The following is a 27,991-nucleotide window of genomic DNA, read 5'->3' as shown; positions in this document are numbered from 1 at the left end:
GCAGAGACACAGTACCAAAGAGGCGTGGAATGTGTATTTATGTACGTAGAAAAAAGTGCACAGAATTGTGAGGGAGAGGGAAGCAGGGATGTCCTGGTCGGACCTCTGATTGGTCGAAATTGCAAGGACGCTCCCTCCAATCAGGGGTCTCCTTGGAGGGTGGATATAGAGTGAAGGACTCAAGAGAGATCTCTTGTCAGCCAAAGATCCACTTTGGGGCGTGTGGGTGTAGGATGGGTGGGGCCTTTTCTGAACTTGACCACCGAGAATGTTAAGTACTTTAGGGGCGGTTCTCTCCAGTGGGTGGGACCACAAAGAGCGGGAGTTGGAGACAGCCCTAAGTTCAGAAAGCAAGATCTTGGAGTCTAGAGGACTCGCTCTTTTTCTTGGCGGGGGCACGACCTCGCGGACCGAGGATCTCTGCGAATGATCAGCCGAAGAGCTTAAGGAAGCAGGGCTGGCAGTAAGGCTTGCCGGCACGCTCCTGGAAGGAGCCCTTGGTGAGGGGGCGCAGGCAGAAGGTGCAGGTGAAGTGATCCGGGTGGAAGCGGCGGCCCAGGGCCGAGACGCAGCGGCCGGTCACTGGAAGGCCACACGTAGCGCACAGCGAACCGCGCCTCGCGTGGAAATGATTTTCGCATAGCGGGCGGCCCTCGTGCTCGAAAAAGCTGCCTCCCGAGAAGGGCGCGAAGCATTCCTGGGGGAAGGGAGGCCGCGAAAGAATGAGTCAGCGGCCAAAGCCCGAACCAGATGACTAGTTAGTAGTTGAATAACTCACCCGTAACCCCTGCTAAGCATCGCCTCCAGAGGGAACCCGCACTGAATAATCTCCCCGCCCTGAGCTCCTAGTCCCGCCTCCCGCTGACCCATCCCTGCAAAGTCGGGTCCCACATCAGCGCACCCTGCAGACAAAGCAGTCAGGGTGCCACAGCGCGCTGAGCGCCGAGATGTAGTTATCCAGAATGGGGCCTTGGCAGCCCTGGCAGCGCGGGGCGAACAGCTGCAGGAAGTCCCGGCGACAATAGGGGCGGCCCTCACGCTCGTGGAAACCTGGAAGCGAGAATCGAATGGATTGAAAGAAAATGGTGCGGGTAGGACTGAAGACCTACAAAGATCTGAGACTGTAGCAGTAACAGAGGGGCAGTGAGAGTGAGCGGTAGGGAGAGAGGGATGGGTCTGGTGCGACAGCAGAGCGGGAGGGGATGGGAGGGGAGGGGATGGGATGAGAACCCACGGGAGCGGGTAAGCCCAGAAGAAAACAGAAGAAAATTCATGGTCCCTAGAAGTCCGGGAAGGGAGGGAGAGAAAGTGAACTTGCGGCTTTAAGGCGGGTGTGGAGTTCTCACCCTCATCTCCGAAGGGCTCCCCGCAGCTGACGCAGCAGAAATGCTCAGGATGCCAATGGGTTCCCAAGGCAGTAACCATCTTCTACGGGGAAGGAAAGGGAACACTCAGCGTGGCCCTCTGTTCCTTTTTCCCTCCTGCACCCGCCTGGAACCTGGTGACTGGGCTGAGGAACAAGTCTAAGTGGCATAAGATCTAACAAGGAACTAGGGAATCAAAGAGCAAAGACCAAGGCGCCATGGAGGTTTGGAAGGGATGGAGTTGAGGAGGTGAAGGTGGGCAGGTGGAACCAATCCGAGTGACGCCCACCCCACAGGTGCTCTAGGTGAGTCAAAGATGCAATCTAAAGGGCCAGGCGGGGCTTACATGTCGGATGGGTTGGTTGCAGAAGCCACATCGTGGAGAGAAGCGCTCGAAGTAGCACTCGGGGCAGAAGGGGGCTCCATCCTTCTCGAAGAAACTGCTGCCTCCCAGGGTGGTGGAACAGCCACCACAAACGAAGTGTTCTGGGTGCCAGGCGCGACCCAGGGCCGTCACCACCTGAGATTGGGAGAGAGGTCTGGGTGGCCCTAGGACTGCCATATGCCCAGTGAGCACTGGGCACTTTACAAGACACTTCTCAAGTCTCATCTCTGAAAGATCAGGATGAAAAATCTAATGTTCAATGTCCTGCAATGTGATGGCAATTCAACCCAGGTCTTCCAACTTTGCTCCAGGCTTGACTTATTCACAAGGCATGCCAGGCACAGTGCATAGAGCCTACGATACTTTTAGGGGCCCATGGAAAGGTTTTAATTTCTTTTACAATCAGAAGAATGAAAAATGAACTAAAAGAAAATGATTCAATATATAATATCAATATTTTCATCTTTATACCAACACAGCACAAGCCATATTTTTTTTAACAGCAGAAGAGACCCATAAAGATGAATATGCCTAGAGCCCATGCTGAGATTGGCAATTCTGGGATAGGAGTCAAGCACATTATCTATCAGCAGACTCTACGTCAACCACTGGGCACAGCTGTTGTCAGCCACACCTCCTCACTCCATAAGCCAAGAATCAGAGCTCCCAGACCAGACCAGACTCTGAAGGGGAAAAGAAAATCTGTGGGCATGGCTGGGTGGAGTCAGTGATCCTTTCGTGAGATGAGGATTTGGAAGGAGCTAGCACAGTGCCCAGTGCACAGTAAGGCCATAATGGTAACTAGACTGGAATTCTCTACCATTTGCTGTGTGAGTCAGAGATTCAGTTTTCCCATCCACAAAATAGAAATAGTGGGCTAAAAGTGTAGCACAGTGGTAGAGTGCATGCTTAGCATGTTCAAGGGCCTGGGTTCAATCCCCAGCATCAAAAAATTAGAAAAACAGAAACTAGAAATAATATTCCCTTTACAGTGTTATTTATTAAAAGGGAACAACCCTGAGCCTGGTTCTCAATAAAGATGGGTCTGTGGGTATCTCTCTCCTCTCTCACAGGATTCCACTTACTTGCCCAGCAATAGGTTTACTGCAGGAGCCACAGAGGCCCTTGGCCTGGGTGGGAACACCACGGCGGCTGAGGTCAGACTGGAGCAGCCCCAGCATGGTGTCCAGGCTGCCCTTGCTAGTCAGCTCTGGAGGGGATGGGGAACCTTCATTAGTGGAGCTCACCACTGGTGGCTGGGTTGGTCCAGAGGCTGGAAGCTGCAGTAGGGAGGACATAAGAGTTGAGTCAACAAGCCAGCAGATGTGGAAGAGCCTAAAATAGGTTGAGGAGCCAAAGTTCACACTAGCCCACACCTGACCTGACTCACATGGTTCTGGACACGGAAGTCAGAGAGTGAGGCCATCAGTCTATCCAGCTCCAGAGTGGCCGAGGTGGCTGAAGGCTTTGGGAGGACAGGGGATGGGCTGGGAGGGCTGCAAAAACATTTGGTGTCATCTCAAAGCCTCCCAAAGTAATGCTCCCTCTAATAACCCAAACATCCAAGACCCATCACCTCTCTCCCAGCCCTCACAACTATGCCAAACTCACAGGCTGGGTCTTTTCTTGTCTTCAGATTTTTCCTCCTTCTGTTCCCCTGCAGTCACCTTGCTAGATGGGAACTGAGACATTATTTCATCTGGAGAGATAAGAGATAAGTAGTGGGCATGGAGCCATGCTCAACCCACCCTCCCATTTAAAGGTTTGTGCCCCTTTAACTGGTCTTTTAGGAATTTTGTGCCCCTTAGTCTCTGCCCTGCCCTGCCCCCATCCCATCAAGGTCTATCTCAGTAACCCTGGTACCTGTGATGTTGAACTGGGTGGCATTAAGTTCCTGAAGCAAACGGTCCAGCTCACAGAGTCCAGTGCCCAGAACACCACTGGAAGAGGAGAATGGAGGGGCCCCAGGGGCCGCAGGCTTTGGGGACCGAGGCTTGCATACCGTACTGAGAAACAGAGTAGGAACTTGACTTTAGGGGTGGGTAATTCAAGCCTCCTAACCTGAGCCTCCAGTGACTTTCCCTTCTCAGTGCCCCATTTCCCAGGCCCCTCACCTGTATAAGTGGTCCTTCTCCCCAGAGGCTCCTGAAGATTCCCCAGACCCTGTCTACAGAGAGAAGAGACACCATGATTTGTCCCACACAGGCTCAAATTCTCCTAGGCCAGGCCAACCCTGACCCTAGAGCTGCCCCAGACCCCCCCATATCTTATCTCACCTGCAGCTGGTGGCCATAGGGTGGGGGAGGTGTGAGTGGCTCTTGGGGGCGCTCTTTTGGAGCCCCTGACCTTGGCATGTGTGAGGTGGTGGTCTCCAGGTCAGAGAGCAGGGCATCTGCAGGGAGAGGCCCTCAGGATGAGAGATTAAGGGGTTAAGGTTAAAGGCAGAGATAGAGCCTTAATAGATTAGAGGATAAGGGTTCCAAGTAGGCATTATTTGGAAAGGGCAGAAGCCAGTATTAAGAGTAGAGATCAAAAAACATAAACATGGGGGCAGACCAAGACAGAGAAGTGGAAGGATAGCAAGGAGTATTTATGACCAGACATCCAGACTAGCTCACCCAGAGTCCAGCACAAACCCAGCCACCTGATTCATTTTCTCTCCACATCTTTCCCGATACAATCAAAATTGGTTCTTAAGCCAAATTTGGATCCACTTTAAATTGCTCAATTGGCTGTATGCCTGGCACCTAGCTTCCTGATTGGATTCTTTTTGCCATACTCACTAATTCTTCCTTCTACCTAAATAGGCCCCGCCCAGCCTGGCCCACTTCCCAGCCCCACTTAGTCCCATCCTAAACTCCTCATTGGTGAATTTGCTGGGACCAGCTTTCTGATTGGCTTATTCTTCCCCGTACTAATACCAGTTACCCTTACTGACCAGCACCCTCTACTGCAGGGTGCCTGAACCTCTTCTCACATGGAAGGCACAGCCTTCCAGCCCCAGGTCAAATAGAGAGGACAAGATACCTGGGTCCTTCTTGCCCCCAAACATCCAACACCAGATCCAGGTGCTTTGAACCCTTTCCCTTCCAGAATCTAGAAGCCCCTGCCCCTTCACTCTTCCTTTCTGAACACCTTAGTGGAAACCTTTACTTTTCTGTAGCATCTTGGCAGTTTTCATTTATTATCCTCTATCCTGTCCCAGAGACTTGACCTCTACTATACTTAGGAGACTTAACTCTTCCCTTCCCGAAATCCTGGGGCGGGCCCGCTGGCCTCTTTCATCTCCAAAATTGATGTCATACACCTCTCATGTCTATTTTCCCAGTCCCCGAACCTAGGGGCCTTTTAACCCCTCACTTCCCGGAGCCTCTGAATCAAGGCGCTGCACCTCCCAGTCCATCCAAAGCCAGGATTGAAGTAGCCTAGCGAAGGAAAAGGGAGGGAGCGGCCAGCCCAGGAAAAGCAGGAAGGGAGAGGCAGGAAGGGGGACGTGGAGTGGAGTCGGAAAGGAGTCTCCAGCGGGCTGAGAAAGAAGCAGGAGTGAGAAAACAGGGATGGGGAGATGTGCGGAGTGCGAGGGTGGGAAAGCGTTTCCAAGGCAGTGGTGAGAAGTTGGGGACCCGGGGTTCCGGGCCCCACTCACCCAGGTCCTCCATGGCGGGGCGCGGGCGGGCGGCGCGGGGCGAGCAGGGCGGGGGCCGTGTCCGGTGGGGGCGGGGGGCGGGGGGACGTCCGGGAGCTGGAAGCCGGGCCGTGACCATGTAAGGAAACTGGGACCCGTTGGGATGGGGATGGGGGGAGTGACGATGAACCGGGGAACCCGGGGTGGGGGCATGGACGAAAAGGAGCACCAGGGTCCACCCAAGCCCAGCCCACTGGCCTGCCGCGGAGACGGCCACACCCCAGCACTGGCCTAAACTGAACGGAGCCCAAGGCGGCCAAAGCTAGAGTCTGAAGTGGCTCTTCCAGACCAGGCTCTTAAGCCCCTGCCTAAAGAAACTCATAAACACAGACTACCCTCCCCCAAAGCCAGCACAGTAAGTCCTAGAGAGAGCCCCCTCCACCCAGGGCATTCCTGAGAGACTTGTCAGCTGACAATTTTTGAATTGGGGATTGGAGTGCTGTTCTAAGGATCTGTCAGATCCCAGGTTCAGAGACCTTCCCATGGAGACCCTGATAGACAAATACACAAGAGACTCCCAAAGGCATGCATTACTAGACATAAAGAAATCTCTCACAGACAGAAGACAGTGAACCCAACTAGACTGTAAGGTAGAAACCTGGAAGTGATATACACACAGAGCAAGGAAACTGAAACCCATGCCCAAATCCCATAAGATTCAGCACTCTCAGCCAGCCTGCAAGACTAAGTCCTTCCCCAACCCTGAGGTGCCCCAGGCCTGTTTCAAAGCAGCCCCTTACCAAGATTCTGAAAGAAGGCAAAACTCCAGCCCCAAACTAACAAAAAACTTTCCCTTGACTGACAACCTGAGAACCCAAGGTAGAAAAGTGACACTCCAGAGATGGACATGGACAGCTGTCCTGCAGTCACTCTGGTGGACCCAAGAACTGAACTGTGGGTCTTAACCCAGGAGCAAGTCAGAACGTGAGCTTTTTTAAAAGTACTGATGCCCACTTGCCTAGCATGCACAAGGACAGGGGTTCAATTCCCCAGCACCTCCAAAAAAAAAAAAAAGTACTGATGCCCAGGGTAGCCCAGAGCAGCCCCCCAAATTCCTTCAGAAAGGGCCCAGGCATCATATTTTTTAAAAAGTTCTTTGCACAGCCTGAGAACCAGAGACCTAGATCAACACCCAAAGAGGCCCAGTAACAGCATGTGCCAACCTTAGCTTCCCCAAAGCAAACCCTGGCAGGCCCAATTCAAAGTTCTCCTCAGAGTCAGGCTGTTACCCAAGTGGTCAAGGATCTGGAAGATGATAGAGACACTGCCTTAGAGACCAAAGCAATGTGAGCCCTTTCCTCACCTGTATACCAGTACAGGGCTGTGGCTCTCTGGACATGATTACAATAGTGCAGAGACACCCAGAACACAGAAGGCCTTCCCTCAGCCAGACAGTGTTAAGAAACTTGGCCCAGGAGACAAAAATGGACTCTAAGACTAAGGGCCTGACAGAATAAAGTGAGGCCAAGGCATTAGACACATATGCCCTATTTCACAGCATTCTCAGCACTGACCAAGTTATGTGTCCAGGTGGTTGGTTCTGTCTAAGCAATGAGGCCCTTCCCCTGGGGCCCAAAACCACATCCCAGGGAGGAACCTGGCAACTCCACCCTATTCCAGGGCTCCAGGAACCACCAGAAAGTTATTTATTAAACTCCTACATGCCAAGGGTAGCCTGTGTCAAGACAGAGAGATCTGGACAAGACCATGCGTGGTGGTGGGAGGACTCCAACAGGAGAGTAAGCAGAAACAACAGACAACATTGATATCCAATTGCAAAATTTTAATCTCAACTCCATAGGGCTGGGCCAAGTCCTATGGACAGCCTCAGGCCCTGGGCTGTTCTCCTTCTTCTGGGCACCATGTCCAGACCCTGGCCTTGACTTCTCACTCCGGGATCTTCAGACCATCCTGAGGCCCAGCTCCATTCTCTCTTCAGTCCTCGATGATAACTCTGCTCAGGCTCCTCTCATGACACTCTGAGGGAGGCCTCCTGCACAGCCAATTCATCTTTGGGTCCTCTCCCAAGAGACATCAACAGTCTAGGCTGGGTCCCTTGCCATCTGACTCAATCCCCATCACCACAGCTAGTAAGGCCTCAGTCAAGAGCCCTGCTTCCTCACCTGCTGCCTCCACAAGCCCCACTAGGGCCAGGGCCCGCTTTCTTGGGCACTGCCCTGGCCCCAATGTCCAACGTGCACAGTGGGCAGCCAGCCGGGGCCGGCCCAGGCGGAATACCTCACCCACTGACTCTGGGCCACCCTGGGGACCCAGATGGATGCGGCCCACAGCCTCTTCCAGTTCCTCCTCCAGCCCAGGCAGCAAGAATCTGCCAGCAGCCTCCAGTGCCTCCTCAGCCTCTGAGCCCAGCAGGGGCTGGCCTGGTGGGGGCACAGGTCCCAGGGCAGCCCCGCAGCCCCGGCAGCCATGCAAGTGATGCAGGATAGGCCAGGCTGCACTTGGTGACAGCCCTCGCAGTGGCACCAGGTTCATTTGGGCTTCAGCAAAGCTGCCAGATAGCAGGGCCCGGAAGAAAGGGGAGGCCATAGCTGAGGCAGCTCTCTGAGCAGGGAGCTGTAGGCCTGAGTCCAGTAGGAAGTGCAAGTCAGGAGCTGGGACTGGGGCTGGGCCCAGCATAGGTTCATAGAGGCAAGGGGAGGGTGGATCTAGATCCAAGGGAACTGCAGGTGGAAAGGCTGGGCTCACAGTGGGAGACACCAGGCCCTGGAGACAGGAAAGGGAGTCTGCAGCAAAGAAGAGGAAGAGTGGATGTGGAGCTGGCCGAGTAAGTGCTGTGAGGAGGAGACGGAGGCCACCCTGGTCCAGAAGTAGCCGGCGCCACAGAGAGGGCTTCCTACAGGGAAAAAGAGGGTCTTTCAGAAGGTGGACAAGGTAGGACTGGGAATAGCAACCTTCCCCCTCAACCCCTGCAAGACACCCACATCTCCCTCACCGACAGATGAAGGGCAGTGTTAGTGCACAGGCTACACGTTCCTCAGAGCTCCCAGACAGCAGCAGGTGAGTGAGGGCACCAACTCCAAAGGGAGATTCAGCCTGTACTGTCAGGTTTTGAAGCAGCATCTCACCTGCAGGGACCAGAAGACCAGGTCAGATCAGGAGTTGATGTCAAAGACTGGAATGGGATGGACAAGAGAGGGACTCTGGGCTCTTGAAAGGAAGGAGGGTAAAATTCAGGAAAGAAATCAAGGTACAGAAGAGGAGGATGACTACAGGGCCTGGAGAGATAGGGTTAAGACACTAGGAATTAGAAAACAAGGGCAAAAACAGATGTGATTCTTGGCCCTCAAGGACTAAAACAATCTACCATACGGGTACAGAAGTATGCTGGCAGTGTTGGAAGTAGTGGTGGGGTCTTGGGGGGACATGGTATCTGGAGCCTGGGTTTACAAGTCAATGTGCCCAGGGTAGAAGTAGTCAGGACAATGCAGAATCTAGAGTGGGTAAAGAAATGCAGACAGGCAAGATTCTAGGTTGTTGGAAGCCAAACCTGGTGTCAGGTTATTTGGGCTCCAAGATTTAGACAGATAATAGAACAGAACTCTCTCTACATGCTGGAGCTATGGAGCAGAAGGTAGAGTCCCAAGACCTTCTGCTCCTTCAACACCCCCAACACCTGGTGCCTAGGGTTGCTTGGATGGTGGGCTGGAGAGGACAGTGAGAGGGCACAGTAAGTCAAGGTTCTGAGCCCACAGAAGGCACAGGAGGAAGATGGGGCCACTCATGTAAGCAGAAAGACAGAAGTCATACCCAGTTCCCGGTGCTGGCTTCGGAGTGCAGGCCGGGCACGTGGTGCAGGCCAATCATCTGGCGCAACACCAAGCACTAGCCAAGCTCGCAGCAGTGCTGCACCGTAGCTGCGCACGAAGGCCTCAAGACAGGCAGGGTTGCAGGTGAGACGTGCCAGGATGCGTAGTGCACGTGGGCTTGGTGGGCCTGGTGCACCTGTCACATAGGCCAGCAAGCCACACAGTGCCGGACCGGTCACAAGCGCACCACTTGGATCAGGAGCCTGAGAGAAGCGTGACAACAGCAGTAGTGCTGGCCCCTCACGTCCCCAAGGCTCCTCTGCAGCAGAAGCAGCAGGGCTGCGACCCTGTGTGCGCAGTGTACGTGGTGTCTGTAGCGAGGTCTGGCCAGGGGTGGGACTGACTGGCTCCGCTGGCTCTGGCAATGGACAACGCTCAGGAGACCAGTCTGGAGAAATGTCTCCAGGGCCTGCAGCATAGCCCTCAGAGATCAGCCATGACCTGCAGAGGGCAAAAAGAAAAGAAGACTGAACCCACAGCCAAGGCAAGGAAGTAGAGTCAAAAGAATTGTGAAAAGGAGGTGAAACCAGTAAGGAAGAGGAGGGTGTATAAAGGGGGATGTGGAAAAACAGAAGTAGGAGCAGGAAATTCCTCATTTGGGAATTACTGACATTAACCATGTGCCAAATGCATTTTAGGTGCTGGGGAGAAGCACTGAATAAAACAAGGTTCCTGTCTTCCTGGAATTTATGTTCTATTGAAGGCAAACAGACAACCTAAATAAACCATATGGTATGTTAGTGTCAAGTTAGTGTGGTGTAAAGTGAAAAAGAAAAGGGTATTGAAAGATTCAGGGCAGGCAAAAGTTGAAATGTAAAATAGAGTGGTGATGAACACCCCACTAAGGTGGTAAGAGCTGAACAAAGACTTAAAGGTGGTGAGAGATGAAGGCATGCAGGAGAAGAGTGTTCGAGGCAGACAGAACAGCAAACAAAGAGTCCCTCAGATAATACCTTCCTGTCATGTTAAAAAATAAGCAGAACAGTTATAAGAGTGCAACAGGCCCCATGGACAATGAAGAAGAGATGAAGTCACAGAATTCCCAAGGCTGACAATTTCTGAACATTGCTTCATGCCAGGTAAGGGAAAAAGTACCCTCATTGAACCTTTACAACAACCTGTGGGGTATGTTATCCTCCATTGTATGCACAGAGAATCAGAGACTCAGAGAAGTTAATTAGCTTTCCCCTGATATCTCAGTTTATAAGTGATGGTGACAGAAAGAGAACTTATGTTCCAGAACATACCACTACAAATAACCAGTGTACATACTACCTCCCAATGAACTTGTTGGGGGATCAAAGTTCAAGGTGATGAGATAGAACCAATGTCAAAAGGCAGATTCAAGGAATAGAAGCTATATTTAATGGGAGTGGAAAGTGGTTGTGTCAGGGAACAGCAAGAAATCAGGAGTAAAAGACAAAAAAACAAACCAACAAACAAACAAAAAAACTTACTGAGACAGAACAGAGGGTGGAGATGTAAAGAGGGCCAGAGCAGACAAACCCCCATCCCCAAATGCACTGCCCACCCTTCTAGGCCCTGGATTGAGGACTCACCTGAGGCTTCGGAAGCTTCCAGCCTCAGCCCGTTCAGGGGTCCGTTCCTCAGGGAAGTCCCAAGAAGCAGCTTCTCTTCCCTCCTCTTCCTCATCACCAGCCTCTCCACACAGCTGCCCAGCCAGGAGAGGTACAAGTCCCAGAGCCTGTAGCCTTCCCAGAGCCCCAGTATCATAAAGAAAGCCCACAAGAGCAGCTACAACACGTGGATGCCAGGCACTGGCACGAGGGTCCCGAAGTAGGCCCATGAGCAGCTCTAAGCCACCAGCATCCCGCAGCCGGGCCCGGTTGATAGCTTCCCGGCACAGAAGGCACACAGCCCGCACCAAGGGCTGCTGGGAAGCTGAGCTGGCTCCATTGGGGCCCCGACGCCGCCGGAGTTCACCTAGCAATACCTCCACACCACCAGCATTGCCTAGTGCAGGCCGTACCAGGCCCTGGGCACACAGGTTGGCAAGGATCAGGATGGTTGCCTCACGTACTGCCCGTTTGGGGTGAGAAGTTAGACTGACAAGTGGGCCTAGTCCCCCACCCAGACTTAGCTGCTCAGCACAGGCCCGGGAACAGCCTCGGCTGAGTTCCAGGAGGGCACGGACAAGGGCTGAGGTCAGCGCTGGGTCTGGGGCAGCAGCCAGGAGCTCAGCCAGTGGGCGCACTGCTCCCTGCTGTGCCAAGGCCAGGCGGTGCTGGGGTGAGTCTGCCAGGTTGCGGAGGGCACGCACCACGCTCTGCAGGCACTGGGAGTCCTGACAAGCTGTCAGGCTCTCAACGAGCAAAGGAACAGCACCTGGAGAGGAAAGAGGACAAAGGGTGAGCAAAGGTGTCTAAGTCCTTCTCCCACCCCAGTTAACCCCATCCTCACGCCTTCTCACCAGCGGAGTGGATATCCCCACAGCTCTCAGGTTCCATGGCTAAGTTCCCGAGAGCACGGGCTGTTCGGTTCTGGATGCTGTCTGTCTTTACACACTGAAGAATGGTCACTGCAAAAAGAGTTTAGCCTCTTATTTCTCTCATCAGTCATCTCCAGAATATGACTTGGGGGCTTGGAAGAGTCAGGGAAGATCTTTGAAAGAAGCTAACACATGAGCTAGGTCTAGAGGGTTAAACAGGCAGGTTTTGCTAGAAGGATGATGGATGGGGATATTACAAGGTATTTTGAGCTTAGAAGCAGCCTTTGCAAGAGTCAGAGGTAATACCAAGGACTTGTGCTATGATCTTATGAAGGGCCTCAAATGCCAGGTCAAGAGGTCAGGACTGACACATAAAGGCACTGGGAGATACACAGGATTTTAAGAAGGGAAGCAATACAATACAATCTGGCAACCAAGGGAGGTATGTAGTATAGGAGAAAGGAATAGAGCAAGAGAGGGACAAAGAGGCTATTGCTACAGGCCAGGTAAGAATGGACAGTGGTTTGAACTAAATAAGCTACCTGTACTGCTGAGAACAAGCAGTCTCTGATCATATGGTGGAAACACAGGAGTGGATGGATTCCAGAGATTTGTTTTTTTGGGGGGGGAATACTAGGGATTGAACTCAGGGGCACTCAACCACTGAGTCACATCCCCTGCCCTATTTTGTATTTTATTTAGTGACAGGGTCTCACTGAGTTGCTTAGCACCTCGCCATTGCTTAGGGTGGCTTTGAACTCATGATCCTCCTGTCTCAGTCTCCCAAGTCACTGAGATTACAGGTGTGCACCACCGTGCCCAGTGGATATTTAAAATGCAAAACAGCTACCGAATGATGGGGGTGATAACAAAATCCATCGCTTACTGATGGGTTATTAATCTGCCAGACCTCTTATCAAACTCATTATAATCCAAATGTGTTTTATGCAAGTTTTGAATATATTAATGCTTCCCTTTATCCAAAAAATTGAGCTTTCATCAAAACGAATAATTTCAGAGGGACGGGCGTTGACGTGTATATTGCGTTTGCGTCTTTGCCACTAGGAGGCGCCAATTTTGCTGGTAAACGAAAAGCTTTTGTTGGCATTTCTTTTTATTGTATGAATTTTTAATTACTCAAAGTACCCAGTCTATGCATACAGTCTGTGCATTCTAGTTTTCATTAAGTTTTCTCCACACTCCAATTATTGTTATCCCATTTTACAAGGAATCCTAGGTTTGGAGGTGTCTTTACTGGTAATAGCTAACAGCACCACTTTCTGAACTTCGCCTTTTTGCCTGCAACTCATCCAAGTGGGGCTTCCGTTCATTGTGCAGGGCCGGACACAATCTGCTACTATTAATCTCATAAATGGAGGACAAGAATTATCTGAAATATCATTAAATAGCCCTTTGGTCTCCAACTGCCCAGATGCGGGAGAGGTGCCAACACCTAGATAATGGTTGTAATTATCTGGTCTGGGACAGCTTAGGTATAACCTATAAAAAGAGCAGTGACGTCATGAGAGTAGTGACGTCTTGAGAGACAGATGGGCGGCGCCGTCATTAAACACGTTATTCCAAGCTTTCACATAAAATATTCAAGACTGCCTAGGACTAGACAAGGAGGGAAATGTGAGTGAAATCATCCTAGGAAATGGGGGCGGAGCACTTACCCAAAGGAAGAATACCTCCGAGCCTGCGCACTTCAGCCCGGCACGCCCCTTCCGTACAGCAGTTGGCTAGGATGCTGAGCGCCAAGTCCAGTGTCTTGCGCAGGCGCACTGGCGGCGAAGGCGTCGACGGCGACCCAGCAGAGTGGGTGGAGTCAGAGGATGGAGAGGGACCTGAAGCAGCTGACGCAACCGAGGGGGCGGAGCCAGAACCTGCCTGGGACGGGGCGGGGTCCGCTGCAGCCGCTCTCCGTAGCAGCGCGAGAAGGGGGCGGAGCCCGCCGCGTGCCCGGAAGCGCTCGATTCCCCCCGCTGCCTTGATGTGGCGCGTGCGGAGAGCTAAGAGCGCGCGGCCCAGGGGTGTCTCGTTGCTAGCTGGGTCCTTTCCCCCACCCGGACCCTCCCCTGCTGCCGCCGTGAGCTGCGCGAGGCAAAACGAGAGCGAGTCCGTGAGGGTTGGTTTCGCAGCCGCCATCTTGGCTCGGGCCTAAGGCTCCGCCCCGCTTCTCGCCGCTTATCTGAAACAGCGGAACTGGAAGAGAGGGGCGTGGCCAGGCTGCTTCTTGCTGACGCTTCTTGAATAGCGCCGCCGCAGTTATCAAGCGAGTCGGAAATCGTAGTTCTCTGTTCCGGAACTCTGGTTTTGCACAGTCGCAGAAGGTTCGTGGGAAGGGTAGTTATGTTATGCAAGTCTAAGAAGTGCGTGAGGTGCATGCTGGGATACGGAGTCGGCACCAAGCTTAACATGCCTCATTTAAGATGGAAGGGAAACATTCTTCCCAAGGCCTGAAGTGTGTTGGTGCTTCAGAGAACCCAGACGTCCAACTATGGAGTCTTTGTGCTGCGTTGCTTTGAATGACTTGGTTACTCTGCTTCCGGTATATCCTTGGCAGCGACCGCCTTTCTTCCTTCAACCTCGTTTGGCTTTCCCCAAACCGTGGTCCGGATCCGAAGTCCGGGCTGATGGACTCTTAGAACCCCGAGGCGGGCCGACAGGGTGACGGTCCTGACAGCAGCTGTAGGTGGAACGCTCTCGCTCGACCAGGTGAATGAGAGAGTTAAACCTACCGAGATCGTTCGCTACCTCTTCCTAGAGCACAGGCTTGTGGACCTTTCTGTTTTGGGTGCTGGACCCGTAGATCTTACTTACCCTTGCTCTGAATTTGCCCATGAGCAGAATAGCTGGCATCTAGGAAACTCTTCACTCGCGATGGAATTGGCGGCTAGGGATAATCCGGACGTGGTGGAGCTACAGGGGAATGAAACATGAGGATTCCGGGGAGCCCCACTGATTGCGAGGTTCTGCAGCCTGAACAGCTCTTTCTGGTGTGGCCAGGGCAGCGGGCCGCCCAGGACATGCTGCTGTGCCTGCAGTACTTATGTAGGTCAGTCTCGGCGCTGGAGAGGAAGAAGCCCCTGCTAAGACCACCTGTCCTGCAATCTCAAAAATCTTAAAGTGCCAAAATTGTGGACTGACCTCAACCTGCCTCCCTGACTTCATTCATCATCAAAGCAGCTACGTGGTGACAAGCCTACAGCTTACACACATCTAGAGCCTTACATCTAGAGTGTGGTAAAAGCTTCTGATGTGGCTCAGATCTGCTTAAGCATCTCTTTTATATGACACTGAGGAGGGTTGCCCACAAATGGCTTTCTGCCAGTAAAACTTAGTGTATGCAGGAGCCAGGGGTGGGCTTCTCAAAGCACTCTGGTACTCTCTGCTCAGAGCAGAGTCCAAGCTATGAGTCCCTTTCTTTCCCATAGCTACCTACCTATGTTCCTGGACTAGGTAGGCACACAGTAGCTCTTTTGAGGTTGAGAAGGAAGTTATCTGTTGAAAGGACCTAATACCCTCTCCTATAGGACAGTCCTATCATTCCCAGGGGTCTGGTCCCCTGCCCTCAAATTTGGCAACTTTTATCAGAATCGCTGCATCTAGTTCTATACCCAGAGTGTAGAGGCTGGAGGGAAGGAATATGAAGTGATCCATTTTCAGCTTCTAGCACAGAGTGTCTGTTTGCCTCTTCCCAACTGTGTGACCTGTACCTCTTTTGGGCCTCAGTTTCTTATCTGTAAAATGGATGCTGAGGGCTACCTCACAAGGCTGTGGTGAAGATTCCATGGGTATGCCTACCTACATGAAGCATATGGGTTGGACCGACTTTAACCTCAGTTCCCTCAAGTCTAGAACCTGTCACTGGTAGTGTCAGTCAAGAAGCATCATGCCAGTTCATACACTAGCTTCTCTTTAAGGGAACAGAAATGAATATATTGTATGTTGGTGTCCTGTGAAGGCAATGAATTCAGGACCAGTAGCAACACAAGTGAATGATACTGGCTTTGGAGGAGGAGCCTTGCCTAGAGCAGGGTTCATTGAGATGACAGCTAATGAATAGCGCTTGTCTCCTCAAACTGGAAGCAACAAATACCCAGGGACAGTGGGAATTAGTGATGAAGGAGAGGGGTTTTGACATATTTCCATCAGGATACAACCCATGGTTTGAGTTGGAAGCCTACATACATAATAAACTTCCAATAAATAGTTGTTTTGATCTGGTCCTGTTTATACTACTCATTAGTGGCCTTTGGGCCTCTGCTTCCTCAGAATTGCATTGAGCAAGTGTCAGGTGTTGTAAATGTACCTGCAAAATCTATAACTGCATATGGATCTTGTGTATGTGGTACAGGGGAGCATGGGAGCAATATTTGTTTACAGAATCCCTTTCAGATAACTGAAAGCTAATCTTTCACATTAGGACAAATATCCTTGGGCCCCCCTCTCCTCTCTGGTGGTAGAAAACAGGTCCTGACCAGAATGGGAAAGTAGACCTCAGAAGCAGGAGGTACAGCTTAATCCAACAGCATTTATCCATCATTTACTGTTCCCTGAACTGGAAGTAGGAGCATGTGACCAGTCCTTAGACCACAGATGGCAAATGTATCTGTTGGGTCACTGTGTGTGTGTGCGGGCGCACGCGTGTGCGCATGTGTTCTTTAAATAACATTGAAATCAGGAGACTTGCACAATCTATTTCTGGGAGAGGGGATTGTTTCTTTGTATGTTTTTCTTTTAATCAGAAGATTCAGCAATATTTGATCATAAGAAGTAATCTGTTGAATAGTGTCTATTCCACACAAACAATCCCCACCACTCCTTGTATCCCTGACTCAATGCATTTTTAAATGTTACTCACCTAACCCCTACAAAAGACATTTGGGTTACAATCCCCAAACACTATCATGAGTGAGGAGGACCTTCTATACATTGAAGCCAAAATATCACTTCTTGCTCTCTCTCCTGCTATTTCCCTTCCCCTCCCCTCTAACACTCCCACAACAACAGACCTGAACCTGCCTGTCTTCCTGCTCCCCATCCATAGTTGCCCCCTAAATTGAGCCCTGTCCCTGGTGATGTCACTCTATTCTTAAAGCTCCTTTCCCAATTTGAAAGATGGCAGAGCAGACTCAGTTCCTTGGTCAGAAATCAGAGTATTGGACCCTGGTCCCTGTAGCCCTCAAGGAGAGTGCCTGGCAGACATTCCTCACTGAGTTATTTGGGAATCAACAAGCAAATAAGTGTGGAAATGCTCTAAATGCTAAGGCCTGAGTGGACTGGGAGGGTTGGGAGTGGGTAACATTGTCTTCCCAGGATGGCTAGGCTCCTGTCTAGTTCTGGACATAAGAATGATTGTAGTACAGTACAGTTCTGTCTGTTCTCATAGAGTCCTGGAATCTAGGTTTCCCATGTGAGCCTGGTGGCCATGCAAAGGCTGGTTTTGTGGGGTGGGTGGGCCATGGGTTGACAGCTGGAGTTCTACTTCTCACTAAGCTGAGCTGGTAAGGCAGATCTTATGGAGAAGTATGTGGGATGCTGGAGCAGTGCCCCAGACCCCAGACCAAACTCCCTTCTCAGGACATCCCTGAAGGGTTATGGAAAATAATATTCCTACAAGACATCTCCCCTGGAAAAAACGGAGGGACTGTGTGACTCGGGAAGAGGGAGGGAAAATTAGCCAAACATTAAACCTCTCCTGTTACATCCTTTCCCAGTAACAATGGGCCCCGTGGGAAAAAGCAAACTTTCATCCCTTCCTGGGTTCATCCCCAACATCTCCACCAAAAGCAAACATCCCTTCCCAACCACAATGGGTCCTGAAGGGAGGAGGTGAATACTGAAAGGCTGGGTTCCATCCCCAGTAGAAAGAGAGGAGGGAGAGGGGGAGGGGAGGGGAGAAGGAAGGAACAGAGGCAGGAACGAGACAACTAAATGCAATATGTGCTTTCTGAATTGGATCCTTTTGCAGTAGAGGACATTTCGGGTTAATTGAAAAAACTTGAGTAGGATCTGAGTTAGTTAACTTCCTGATTTTGATGGTTGAATTGTGGTTATGTTGGAGAATGGTATTGTATATAGGCTACACATGCCAAAATATTCAGAGAGGATACATTAGACATTAATTAATTTTCAGATAGCCCAGGGGGAAAATTCTTTGCCCTGAAAGTTTTTCAGTTTCAAAAAGAATATTAGAAAAATCTAAAGACTCAAAGAGTATGACAGTTTGGCAATGTTCAGTTTAACATACTTAAACCTATACACCAAAAATTACCCCTGTATAAGAAGATGCCAAGAAAACTAATGTTCTTAATGATGGCCCAGAATCAATTTTTACAATCATTCATTTGCAATCATTTGGCAAACCTTTGCCAGGTGCTAGATTCTGTGCTAGGTTCTGAGAATATAACAGTGAACAAGAACAATATTGGAGCTCTCAAGGTTTTCTCAGTCTTAGTAATAAGTTATGATCGCTGTCCTCAAGGATTTCAATCTATTTAATTCCAAGTCTGAGTGACAAGTAAGCGGCACTTAGGGAAATAGAGGGGAGGAGTCAGCTCCCACAAAGCGCAGGTAGGCTTCCCAGAGGAAGTGGTCTTCATAGAAAGGTTATAAGTCTTTTCCTGTGGTCTCTTAGCCACATCTCAGCGTGGATGAGAAAAGGGTTTAACTGCTGGAGAATGATGTTGGCTATAAGTCAATCAATTAACATAAACTTATCTAATCAATAAACACACAAAGCCAATACTCTTTAAATGAGAGGGTGACATGATGGGTCCGGCCATACCAGCTCTGGCCTCTAACTACATGGGATAGCCCAACTCTTATTTTTTATTTATTCATTTATTTGTTTAAAATATTTTTTTATTTTTACAGTCACATTTTGATTCATTGTACACAAATGGGGTACAGCTTTTCATTTCTGTTGTTGTACACAATGTATATTCACGCCATTCATGTAATCATACGTATATATCTTATTTTTAACACACAGGTAAAGGAGGCCAAGACCAGGAGGAGCTTCTGTGATGAACAGGATAGGGTGGAGTTAGTGGAGCCATTATTTTTAGGGGGACTATCACAGAAGCAGACAGGAACCATTCCCATAGTGCACATAACCACCATCATCCCCCCGCCCCCGATCCCCGGGGTCTGGGACAGACCTCTGTATCTGCCAGTTCAGGAAGGTCAGACCTCTGTGTCATGAGGCTCGACCTAGTCTGATTCTGCTAGATAAGGATGGCTTCCCATATTTTCCTTTCTTTCTTCTCTTTCTTCTCTCTTGCCTCCTCTATTCTCTCCTCTTCCTCTTCCTCCTCCTCTTCTCTCTCTCCTTTCTTTCTTTCTCCTGTATTAGTCAGCTTTTTGTTGCTGTGACCAAAATAACAAGAACAACTTAGAGAAGGAAGAGTTTTATTTTGGCTCAGTTTTCAGAGCTCTCAGTTCACTGTCAGCCAGCTCTATCGCTCTGGGTCCCAGGTGAGACAGACTATATGACTGAAGAACATGATGGCAGAAAACTGCTTAAGTTAGGCAGCTGGGAAGCAGAGAGCATTAGCATATGGAGAGCCAGGGACAAAATATAAATGGGACACGATGGCACATACCTGCAATCCCAGCAACTCAGGAAGCTAAGGCAGGAGGATCATAAGTTCAAAGCCAGCCTCAGCCACTTAGTGAGTCCCTAAGCAATTTAGCAAGACCCTGTCTCAAAATAAAAAATAAAAAGGGATGGGGATGTGGCTCAGTGGTAAAGCACACCTGGGTTCAATCCCCAGTACCAAATAAACAAAAACACATTTACACCTCAGAGGCATACCTCCAGTGATCCCAGTTAGTCCAGTCAAATTATTAATCCACCAAATGGATTATTCACTGATTGGGTTACAACTCTCATAATTTAATCATTTTGCCTCCTGCAAACTTAGGAGTTTCTGAGGAACACTTCAAATACAACCATAATAACCCCTTTTTTCCACTTAAAAGACAGAGAAGTCAATATCTCAAATAATTACAGTGCAAATAGGTTTAGATCTGACCAGGGCAAACCCTTTCTCCAAGCTCCCAACACAGCTCCCCAAAGTCTGCTACGAACCTGGGTTTGGATTGCATTATGTGAAGATTAATTTTTTCTGCACTTTTTTTTCCAAACCATCTCATCTTGAGCTACAATGGGCAAGTTTGGAATTAGGCTAGATCCAGGATAATAAGCCATATAACTTTGAGGGGGAGGTTCTGTGGATCAAACCCAGGGTCTCACACATGCTAAGCTCACACTCTACAACTGAGCTCCACTCCCAGGGCCAGTATAATAGTTGCAAGAGCCTGGAGTGGATTCTCCCAGGTGCAAGCTGAGGGCTGGACTTTGGGACGTGGCATCCACTGTTCTGTACCTAGTTATGGCTGCAGATAAGGAGGAAGAAGTCAATGGTCACGGTCATCACACAAAGATGAAGATGGGGATGAAGGACTAGATTGGGGCAGATATCAGGAAAAACTGGGAGGAGCACATGAAAGGTTAGCCTACCTGAGTATTCCACACAGTTTTGAGAATCTCAGCATATCCTGACTCCAAAGAGCAGGCTCATTGTCAATGAGGCTCCAACATGGAAAGAAAAACCTAGTGCAATTGCATATTTAAAAACCCAAATAGATGCCAGCCATAGTGGCACACACCTGTGATCCCAGCTACTTGGGAGACTGAAGCAGGAGGATTGCACGTTGCAGACCCTGTCTCAAATAAAAAATAAAAAGGGCCGAGGATGCAGTTTAGTGGTAGAGCCCCTGGGTTCAATTCCCAGTACTACAAATGCCAAATAGACCTTTTCCCCCATGTGTGTTATTTATTGCCAGAGCAGTGAAACACTGTCTCTGCTACCTTAGTGACCATCAGAAAACTGCCAAGAGTATAAAGAAATGGCCCCAGCTTATTTTCACTAAGAGACTTAAAACAACACACATACATTCACAGTTTCTGTGGGTCAGGAATTAGAGCTGAGCTGGGTGCCTCTGGCTGCATTCAAGTCGTCAGCCAGGGATACAGTCATATCAAGGTGTGGCTGAGAAACAATCCACTCCTAAGCTCACTCACATAGCTGTTGGTGGGCCTCAGGTCCTCCCTTGCTGTTGGCCAGTGACATTCTTGGCCTTGTGGGTCTCTGTTGGGACTAATGACACGTTAACTAACTCAGGCTGACTCCTTACTCCCTGGCAAGTGAGCAAGATCAAGGCCTCAAAGGCGGTTTCAATAGTTAATGATGATGAACCGGACCACCGTCAGGGATTGGTTAACAGTAGTTCCCTGACCGTGATCAGCTTGCCATATAGTCTTATGGGACTCTCGCCTGCGTGAACACCCCATGCCTTGCTGACCTTTAAGCTGATTGGTTCCCGCCAAGCCCCCACCCTACTAAAGCTGTGTGATTTCCTCAATAAACGAGTTCCTGCTGTGATGGGTCTCCCTGACGCGTCTGATTGTCCTCTGCATAGAGGGCTGGGAGCGGGCGGTCAGCGGCCTTACCTATCCCGGTCTGACCTTGTTGGGGAGTGTCCCCTTCCCTTGCTGCTGGTCAAGCAGAGCAAGAGGGCTTAAGACCCCCACATCTGGCGCCCAACGTCGGGCCCCTCAAGGCTGAACCGCAGCCAAAGCGAAGAAGCAGTTACGAAACCGAAAGTACCGGCAGATTGGGCCAAGCGAGTTCCGAGGTAAGGTATCCCCGAAAAGATGGCGCAAACACACACCACACATGGTGACCCTGCGCGCTCAGCTCTTAGACTCATGCTGAAGAGTAGGGGCCTTGAGTGGTATGATACACGGGCGGAAAAAGCCTGGGACACCTTTACTCGGGTGGCCTCTTGGCTTCCCGCTGCTAATCTTTTTGACTGGTCCACATGGGATCGTGTAAAACAACTTGTTAAGAAGAGGGAAATCAATTTAGGGGAGGGTCCCCCATTGGGAGTCTGCCCTACATTATCCGCCCTTAAGGCCTGCTTCTCTCTAGGACCTCCCAAAGGGGGCTCCAAGTTTCTCCCCAAAGAGCCGCCACCTAAAGAACCGCTGGCTCCTCCCATTACATCTCCTCCCAGAAACTTGCCACATAGTAAACAACATTGGGAGACCTTTAATGAGGAGCCCAATCCATCTCCATCCGCTCCTCCCGAGGTTGAGGAACCACGAGGGCAGCCAGCCTCTACACGTAGAGAGGGCCCACTACCTCCCCGGGGAGGCTCATTGCTGCCATCTTGTAGTCTGGGGCCACATCAGACTCCAATGAAAGCCCTCGCCCTCCTCCTTCCGGAAGGCGGGAAATCTTCCCTGCGGCCATTTTATGATACTGGGGGAGAACGCACTGACTCTACCCTTCCCCCTCCCTGTATGGCCTTCCCGGTAAATGCTGATCCAGGGGGTAACCTGCCTGCTATATGGTACCCATGGGAGGCACAAGATTTAAAGGAACTAAAGAAAGCTATTTCAGAGGATGGACCCAATTCTCCTTGGGCTGAAACCATCTTCCAGGGCCTCCCCAACCAGCAGTGTACCATTCAGGATTGGAAGAACCTAACTAAAGCTGTCCTTCCTGGTCCTTTATATCTAAAGTGGTGTGCCTTTTTTAATGAAGAACGTCATGCTCAGGCTGAACGGAACCAGGCCGCTAACCCTCCCGTCCCGGTTACTTATGGGATGCTCTCGGGGTCCAGTGACCAATTCTCTACTGGCCTCTTACAGGCTGCCATCCCAGCCCCATATCAAGAACAAATAAGAGCCCTAGGGTTGGCGGCATGGAAAAAGCTAGAGGAGGGCCCCTCAGAACCCCCCATCGCAGGAATTACCCCGAAGGCAACTGAAGACCTAGCAACCTTCATTGAAAGGGTAGAAAGAAGCCTTCAGAGAAAATTTCCTCCAGAGCCCCTAAGAGATCAATTTGTTAAAATGTTAGTTTGGGAAGGAATGACTACCGATCACAAATTGGCCTGTGCAGGGATGAAAGATCACTCCATGGGAACGTGGATAGTGGCTACCAAAGATATTGGCACGCAAGCGCATCAGTCTCAATCTTTGGTTGCAGCCCTACAGGCCCAAACTGCCTCACTTGCTGAGGCTCTCACGGCAGCCTTGTCACCAGTCAGGGCTAAGGGCAAAGGAGTATGTTATGGCTGCGGGCAACCAGGCCACTTCAAGAAGGATTGTCCCACTGGTCGGGTGTATTCTGAGGCTCTGCCTGGACGCTCTAGGGGTTCAGCTCAAAGTCCGGCCAGTTCAGCTCAAAGGCTGGCCGCCCCCAAAACGCCTTGCCCAAGATGCAGAAAGGGATTCCATTGGCAGAAGGATTGCAAATCTAAATTCGACATTGAGGGGAAACCTTTAAACTAATCAGGGGGCACCCTCCAGCCCCATCACACAAAGGTTTCTCCCCCAGTAGCCCCCCTAAGGCACATTGGACTGTTCCCATTGTCCCCGGGGTCAGTAAGGTCTATGCTTGTCTACCAATTGGCTGACCTTATAATTAAAGGCAGGGATACTGCCCTTAGGCAGTGTGGAAAAGAGCCTAATGTTTTGATGGTGCCCTATCACCTGTCGGATTTTGACTGGGTTCAAAGGAATAACAATAGAGTATCCTGTGCATTGGATGGTTTCTTAGGGAAGATTGATTGCCATTATGGGTCAACCAAATGGGTGTCCTCATTTTCAAAACTAAAATGGGCACCCCCTATACTTTTTTCCACTAAACCCCTCCCTAAAGCTGTAAATGTATTCACAGATGGAGGGAAAAAAGGGATCTGCTGTAGTAATTTACCCCCCTCCCAGATTAGTGAAACAGGAAGTAATTACCCATTTTGAACCAGTTATTGGGTCAGCACAATTTAAGGAGTTATATGCAATTGCTATGGCCCTAACTCAAGTACAAGAACCCATGAATCTTTTCTCAGACAGCTTATATGTGGTAAACCTGCTACCTACATTGGTCTCTTTATATATCAAGTTAGATAAAAATCCTATTACTCCCTTGATGATCCAGGTGCGGTCCTTGTTAAAGGAGCGTGCTGAACCCATATTCTTACAGCATCTAAGAGGACATCAAAATCTACCTGGCTCCCTTGCACAAGGCAATGCTGTGGCTGACCAGTTAGCCACATCAGGGACCTCAATAGCTACGGCCCAACCTCAACAGGACTTACAACTAGCCTAAGGCCTTCATGACCTGACCCATTTAAATTGGAGAGGGTTACATCATAAGTTTCCTTTGGTCCCTGTAAAGAACTTAAAAAAGATTGTAAGAACCTGCAAATCTTGCCTACCTTTCTTACAGGTTCCACCTCTCCAATCCCCTGGGGTAAACCCCAGAGGTCTAAAGCCTAACATTATCTGGCAAACTGATGTAACTCATTATGTACCATTTGGAAAATTAAAATATATATTCATGTCTATTGATACTTACTCCCATGCCTGCTGGGCCACTGCTCACTCTGGTGAAAAGGCCAAGCACGCTGAAAGCCATTTCTTACAATGTTTTGCCATTTTAGGCTTGCCTCAACAAATCAAAATGGATAATGGACCCTGTTTTACAAGTAAAGAATTATAAGAATACAGGAACCCCATATAATCCAAAAGGACAAGCCATAATTGAAAGACATAATAAAACTTTTAAAAATCAACTAATATAAAACAAAAAGGGGAAAATAACCCCCATGATCAATTAAGGACAGCAATGCTTACATTAAATATTCTAAATTTCTCAAAAAATCAGCCTTTAAGTATTGGGAGATAATTGTTTCACAATTTTCTGCGTCCAAACCTGAATTGATTACTAACCAGGAATAAGGGTTAAAATGCCCTAGGCATCAAGTTTCTGCTAGAACATTTTGACCCCTTTCAGATCCAAATCTCAGTCAAGGTTTACATTGAAATGTAAATAGAGAAAGCCTGAAGGCTCAGTAGAAGACCAGTCTCAAACCCAAAGGAAAAAAAAAAAAAGAGTCTTACCTGAACTCCAGCAAAAGTAAATGTTATGGTGCTTTACTAAAGTAATTAATGGCCGTATCATTTTTCCAGGACTCTTGTTTTTTTTGAATTCTACATTTTTTTTTAGCTCATGACTTTTTTGATCAGTTCTATTTTTTTTATTCAACTAGAGTTTTTGAACATCTGTTACATTGCAATGGAGAGTCACCTATAAGTTACAAGGCCTTTGATGTGTTATGTGTATGTCGTGCTGTTGTAAGGCCCCCAAAAAGGAAACCCCAACTCTGTCCCATGGATGGACGGCAACCCCAATCAACCGCAGGAGGTGTTTATTCCAGCGCGCTGGGACCCAACTCCAGGAGTCGAGTCCCTAGCAGAAAATCTTGTAGGTTTATAAAGGCAGAGACCACACATCGGGAGGGGTCGCACATGAAAGGGAAAAGGGGGACAAAGCTGCCGGGAAATTTCAAAGGGGGTCTGGGTTTGCTGATAACATACAACATGTTTCACAATGTTTTACAACAGGGCGTAGATTCTGGTCAATAGTTTCTGGTAATCATACTCTTTGAGCACTATCTGGCTCAATTTACCCTTTTATTCTCTGTTTGGGGCTGTTTCTTGGAACAGCTTTAAGGGCTTTGTTCCCATTACTGGGAGGGTGACCTTAGGGAGTTGAGATGACTGGGAGGGTGACCTTAGGGAGTTAAGATAACTGGGAGGGTGACCTCAGACAGCTTAAAAAAATGTCCATTCTTTCATTTCCCCATTTTCTTTTCTGGTAAGTTCTAATCATGGAACTTCTGTCTCTATATACTCTTCTCCAAAGCTATTTCCTTGGCGGAGGGACTAGTATTATTGCCTGAGCATTAGTACCTGTACAGCACTTATTCTTTCCCTGATGAAGGTGACTAGGCGATTTCAGGCAGGCAAGAGCCGAGGGGGCGGGCCACCAATTAGCAGCCCCTTGTTTGCAGTCCTTGATAAACAGTCCTTGATAAAGGCAGGTAAATTTGGTAATCAATGGCCTCCGGAGATCCTTGACATTCCATTCTTCCAGGGGCAGTCTCCAACTTTCAGAGGCAGATGACCTCATGGCTTCATTTCCTCGATTTGACCCGATCCCCTATTTCTACACTAACTACCTATTCCCAATTCTGGCTTCATTCCCCCCTTTAGCTTTAGGAACCCATAACTGCTTGTTAAGGAAATGAAAAGGGGCGTCGGTCATTCTGGCTGCTTCAAAGCTGAATGGGGGCAGCGAGGGGCAAGCAGTTTGGAGTTCCTTCTTTTTTAAAAAATCGGGTCAATCGAGGGGTCCCAGGAAGAAGCCTGGTTGGGGAAGAGCAGGTTGTAAAGTCATCTGGGGGTGGCTGCTTCTATGATAGAAGAACAAAAAGACATGAGTACTGAAATGAGATTAGCACAAAGTAAATGTTGCAGCATCTGAAACATGCCACTGAGTATCATGAAAATGACAGAAGTTAATCTCTCACCAGGAGGTGAAAGAACTGAGAAATTGTTCCCATAACTAGGCCTAGCAAAGGCTGGAGAGGACAAGGCCTTTATTTGGGGACTTTAACATTGTCATAGATGTCCCCAAAAAATATAGTTAAGCTACTTAATGTCATCTGATTTTGTAAAATATCCCTTTATTGGTATAACCTGTGTTTAGTAGAGATCTCTATACTTCTGTTACTTAGATATAGATAATCATACTGGCAAACATAGATTAAGTCTACCTGTGTAGCTTAGGAAGGTCTGCAGGCCTTAAACTGACTAAAAACTTCTGACTCTGGCAGTTTCTCTGATAGTTATCAGGCTACATCTTAAGTTACATTTAACTATTATTTCCTTTAAATGCCCAAGAATGGCTATACTTAGATCAAGCTGGTCAAATTGACCTGGTTCCTGTCTTGTTAAAGAGTCAGCTGAGTTCCCACAGGGGTCACTCGTACAGAACTTAAGAGCGGCTCCTTAGCTCCACCAGTGACTTTGATTAGGCAGGGTCTCTTGATGAGGTAACTTCCTTTAGAAACATCAAGGGATGTTTCCCCTTTTCCATGACCCTCCTCTGCAGCAGATGCACTGGATGATTTTTCATCCTCTAGTCTCAACAATCTCCTTGATCAGGAGGTTGTGTGACCCAGAGTTGCAACGCTCCTTAGAGAAGTTCTCTTATTCCCTGGGTTCAGGCTAATGTTGAGGGCAAGACCCAAATATGGACTTTTCTTGACCTCTGTATTTAACTCCAATTTCTAAGTTTGATCTTAATTATCCAGCAAGCCAGTCTCACCAGTCATAAATTAAGAGTAATGGGCTTTAACTTTAATGTCCATAACTTTACAGTTATTTACCCTTTTATCTAACTGGAGTCTGCATTAGTACTGGAAGTTACCACTATCTATTCTATAGGTGATGGCTTATTATCACAAGTTACCTAGGTTGTTTGTTCTTGGAGCAGCTACTTCTGCAAAACAGTAACAGGTAACAGTTTTACAAAATGAAATTAGCAAGAGTAAAAATATATTCAGCTTGTATAATAGCTATGTTGAATTTTGATTGAGAACTACATTCTATCCCCTATTTGAGATCACAGTACTTTTACAACAAGAACCAATCTTTTGACTATAACTTTAAATAAGCTGAAGTCTGGCTTATTTTGGAGCTATTCTACACACAGTGAGGTGGGAGGCAGAGCCTTATCTCAGGTAAGGCATGGCTCTTTACAGATCTTGAGTGCTCTAATTCTGATGTTGATCTTTGCTTCTTCCTTAAATACCATTAAGTAGTTTACATATACTGTTTCCTGAGTCTATATACTTTATACTTTATAATTAACACAATTTAACATAGTATCTAAAACATGAATCAAAGAAAGGCTGAGAGAGCTTTTAACTTTCCTTTTGTGATTAAGTGGCAAAATGTTTTCATGTTTCTTTCATATTTCACAATAGTAACCTTTAAACAAATCAGACTCTAATGTTTAGAAATACATTTACATTTGAAATTCTTTATCTCAGTGTAAAAAGTAACAAATTTTACACATACCCTATTGATAGCAGGTCCTATAATAGAACATTAAATGATAGAAATAAATCCCCAATAAAATTTACTCTTTATAAGTTTAAGATTACCATTACAGACAAGTTTAATCTGGAGGATAGCAGAGCTTAATAAATTCCTTGCTTTAAAAACTTGTGGTCCTGAAAAATATGAACACATTTAATATACAACTAGTGACCATTTCACAAATACCTTGACACTTTTATCTTACCAAATTGAGTTTTTAAAGAGAAATGTATACTCTGTAACAA

At 48.6% G+C, this 27,991-nt stretch overlaps 2 protein-coding genes across 4 annotated transcripts; both read right to left on the bottom strand.

Moving 5' to 3' along the window:
- Positions 1-19: 19 nt before the first annotated feature.
- Positions 20-5,766, bottom strand: TGFB1I1 (transforming growth factor beta 1 induced transcript 1). 2 transcript variants are annotated; one of them, XM_079122009.1, is made up of 11 exons: positions 5,396-5,766; positions 4,026-4,141; positions 3,864-3,916; positions 3,613-3,755; positions 3,361-3,448; positions 3,140-3,245; positions 2,835-3,029; positions 1,711-1,884; positions 1,347-1,428; positions 902-1,050; positions 20-697 (listed from the first exon to the last, which is right to left on the bottom strand). In XM_079122009.1, the coding sequence occupies exons 1-11, from the start codon at positions 5,511-5,513 to the stop codon at positions 431-433; spliced, it is 1,491 nt and encodes a 496-aa protein (XP_078978135.1). In that variant the 5' UTR covers positions 5,514-5,766; the 3' UTR covers positions 20-430. The 2 variants fall into 2 exon arrangements, with proteins under 2 accessions (XP_078978135.1, XP_078978136.1); XM_079122010.1 differs by lacking the exon at positions 5,396-5,766 and adding an exon at positions 4,368-4,391.
- Positions 5,767-7,202: 1,436 nt separating this feature from the next.
- On the bottom strand, positions 7,203-16,319 carry ARMC5 (armadillo repeat containing 5). Of its 2 annotated transcripts, XM_079122008.1 has the most exons (7): positions 13,387-16,319; positions 11,693-11,800; positions 11,543-11,607; positions 10,821-10,933; positions 9,203-9,702; positions 8,388-8,520; positions 7,203-8,288 (listed from the first exon to the last, which is right to left on the bottom strand). In XM_079122008.1, the coding sequence occupies exons 1-7, from the start codon at positions 13,856-13,858 to the stop codon at positions 7,469-7,471; spliced, it is 2,211 nt and encodes a 736-aa protein (XP_078978134.1). In that variant the 5' UTR covers positions 13,859-16,319; the 3' UTR covers positions 7,203-7,468. The 2 variants fall into 2 exon arrangements, with proteins under 2 accessions (XP_078978134.1, XP_078978133.1); XM_079122007.1 differs by having other exon boundaries at positions 10,821-11,607; positions 13,387-16,318.
- Positions 16,320-27,991: the final 11,672 nt, after the last annotated feature.

The sequence above is a fragment of the Sciurus vulgaris genome, assembly GCF_902686455.1.
Source record: "Sciurus vulgaris genome assembly, chromosome: 18".
Lineage (NCBI taxonomy): Eukaryota > Metazoa > Chordata > Mammalia > Rodentia > Sciuridae > Sciurus > Sciurus vulgaris.
This window is presented reverse-complemented; position numbering and strand designations above follow the sequence as displayed.

Coding starts and splice junctions, on each gene's coding strand:
- TGFB1I1 (XM_079122009.1), bottom strand. CDS start 5,513: ATGGTCACGGCCCGGCTTCCAGCTCCCGGACGTCCCCCCGCCCCCCGC. Junction 3,756..3,863: donor GAGAAGGACCACTTATACAG/GTGAGGGGCCTG, acceptor TCTGTTTCTCAG/TACGGTATGCAAGCCTCGGT. Junction 3,449..3,612: donor CACCCAGTTCAACATCACAG/GTACCAGGGTTA, acceptor TTATCTCTCCAG/ATGAAATAATGTCTCAGTTC.
- ARMC5 (XM_079122007.1), bottom strand. CDS start 13,858: ATGGCGGCTGCGAAACCAACCCTCACGGACTCGCTCTCGTTTTGCCTC. Junction 9,703..10,820: donor GGAAGCTTCCGAAGCCTCAG/GTGAGTCCTCAA, acceptor TGCCCTCTGCAG/GTCATGGCTGATCTCTGAGG. Junction 8,521..9,202: donor AAGCCAGCACCGGGAACTGG/GTATGACTTCTG, acceptor TGGTCCCTGCAG/GTGAGATGCTGCTTCAAAAC.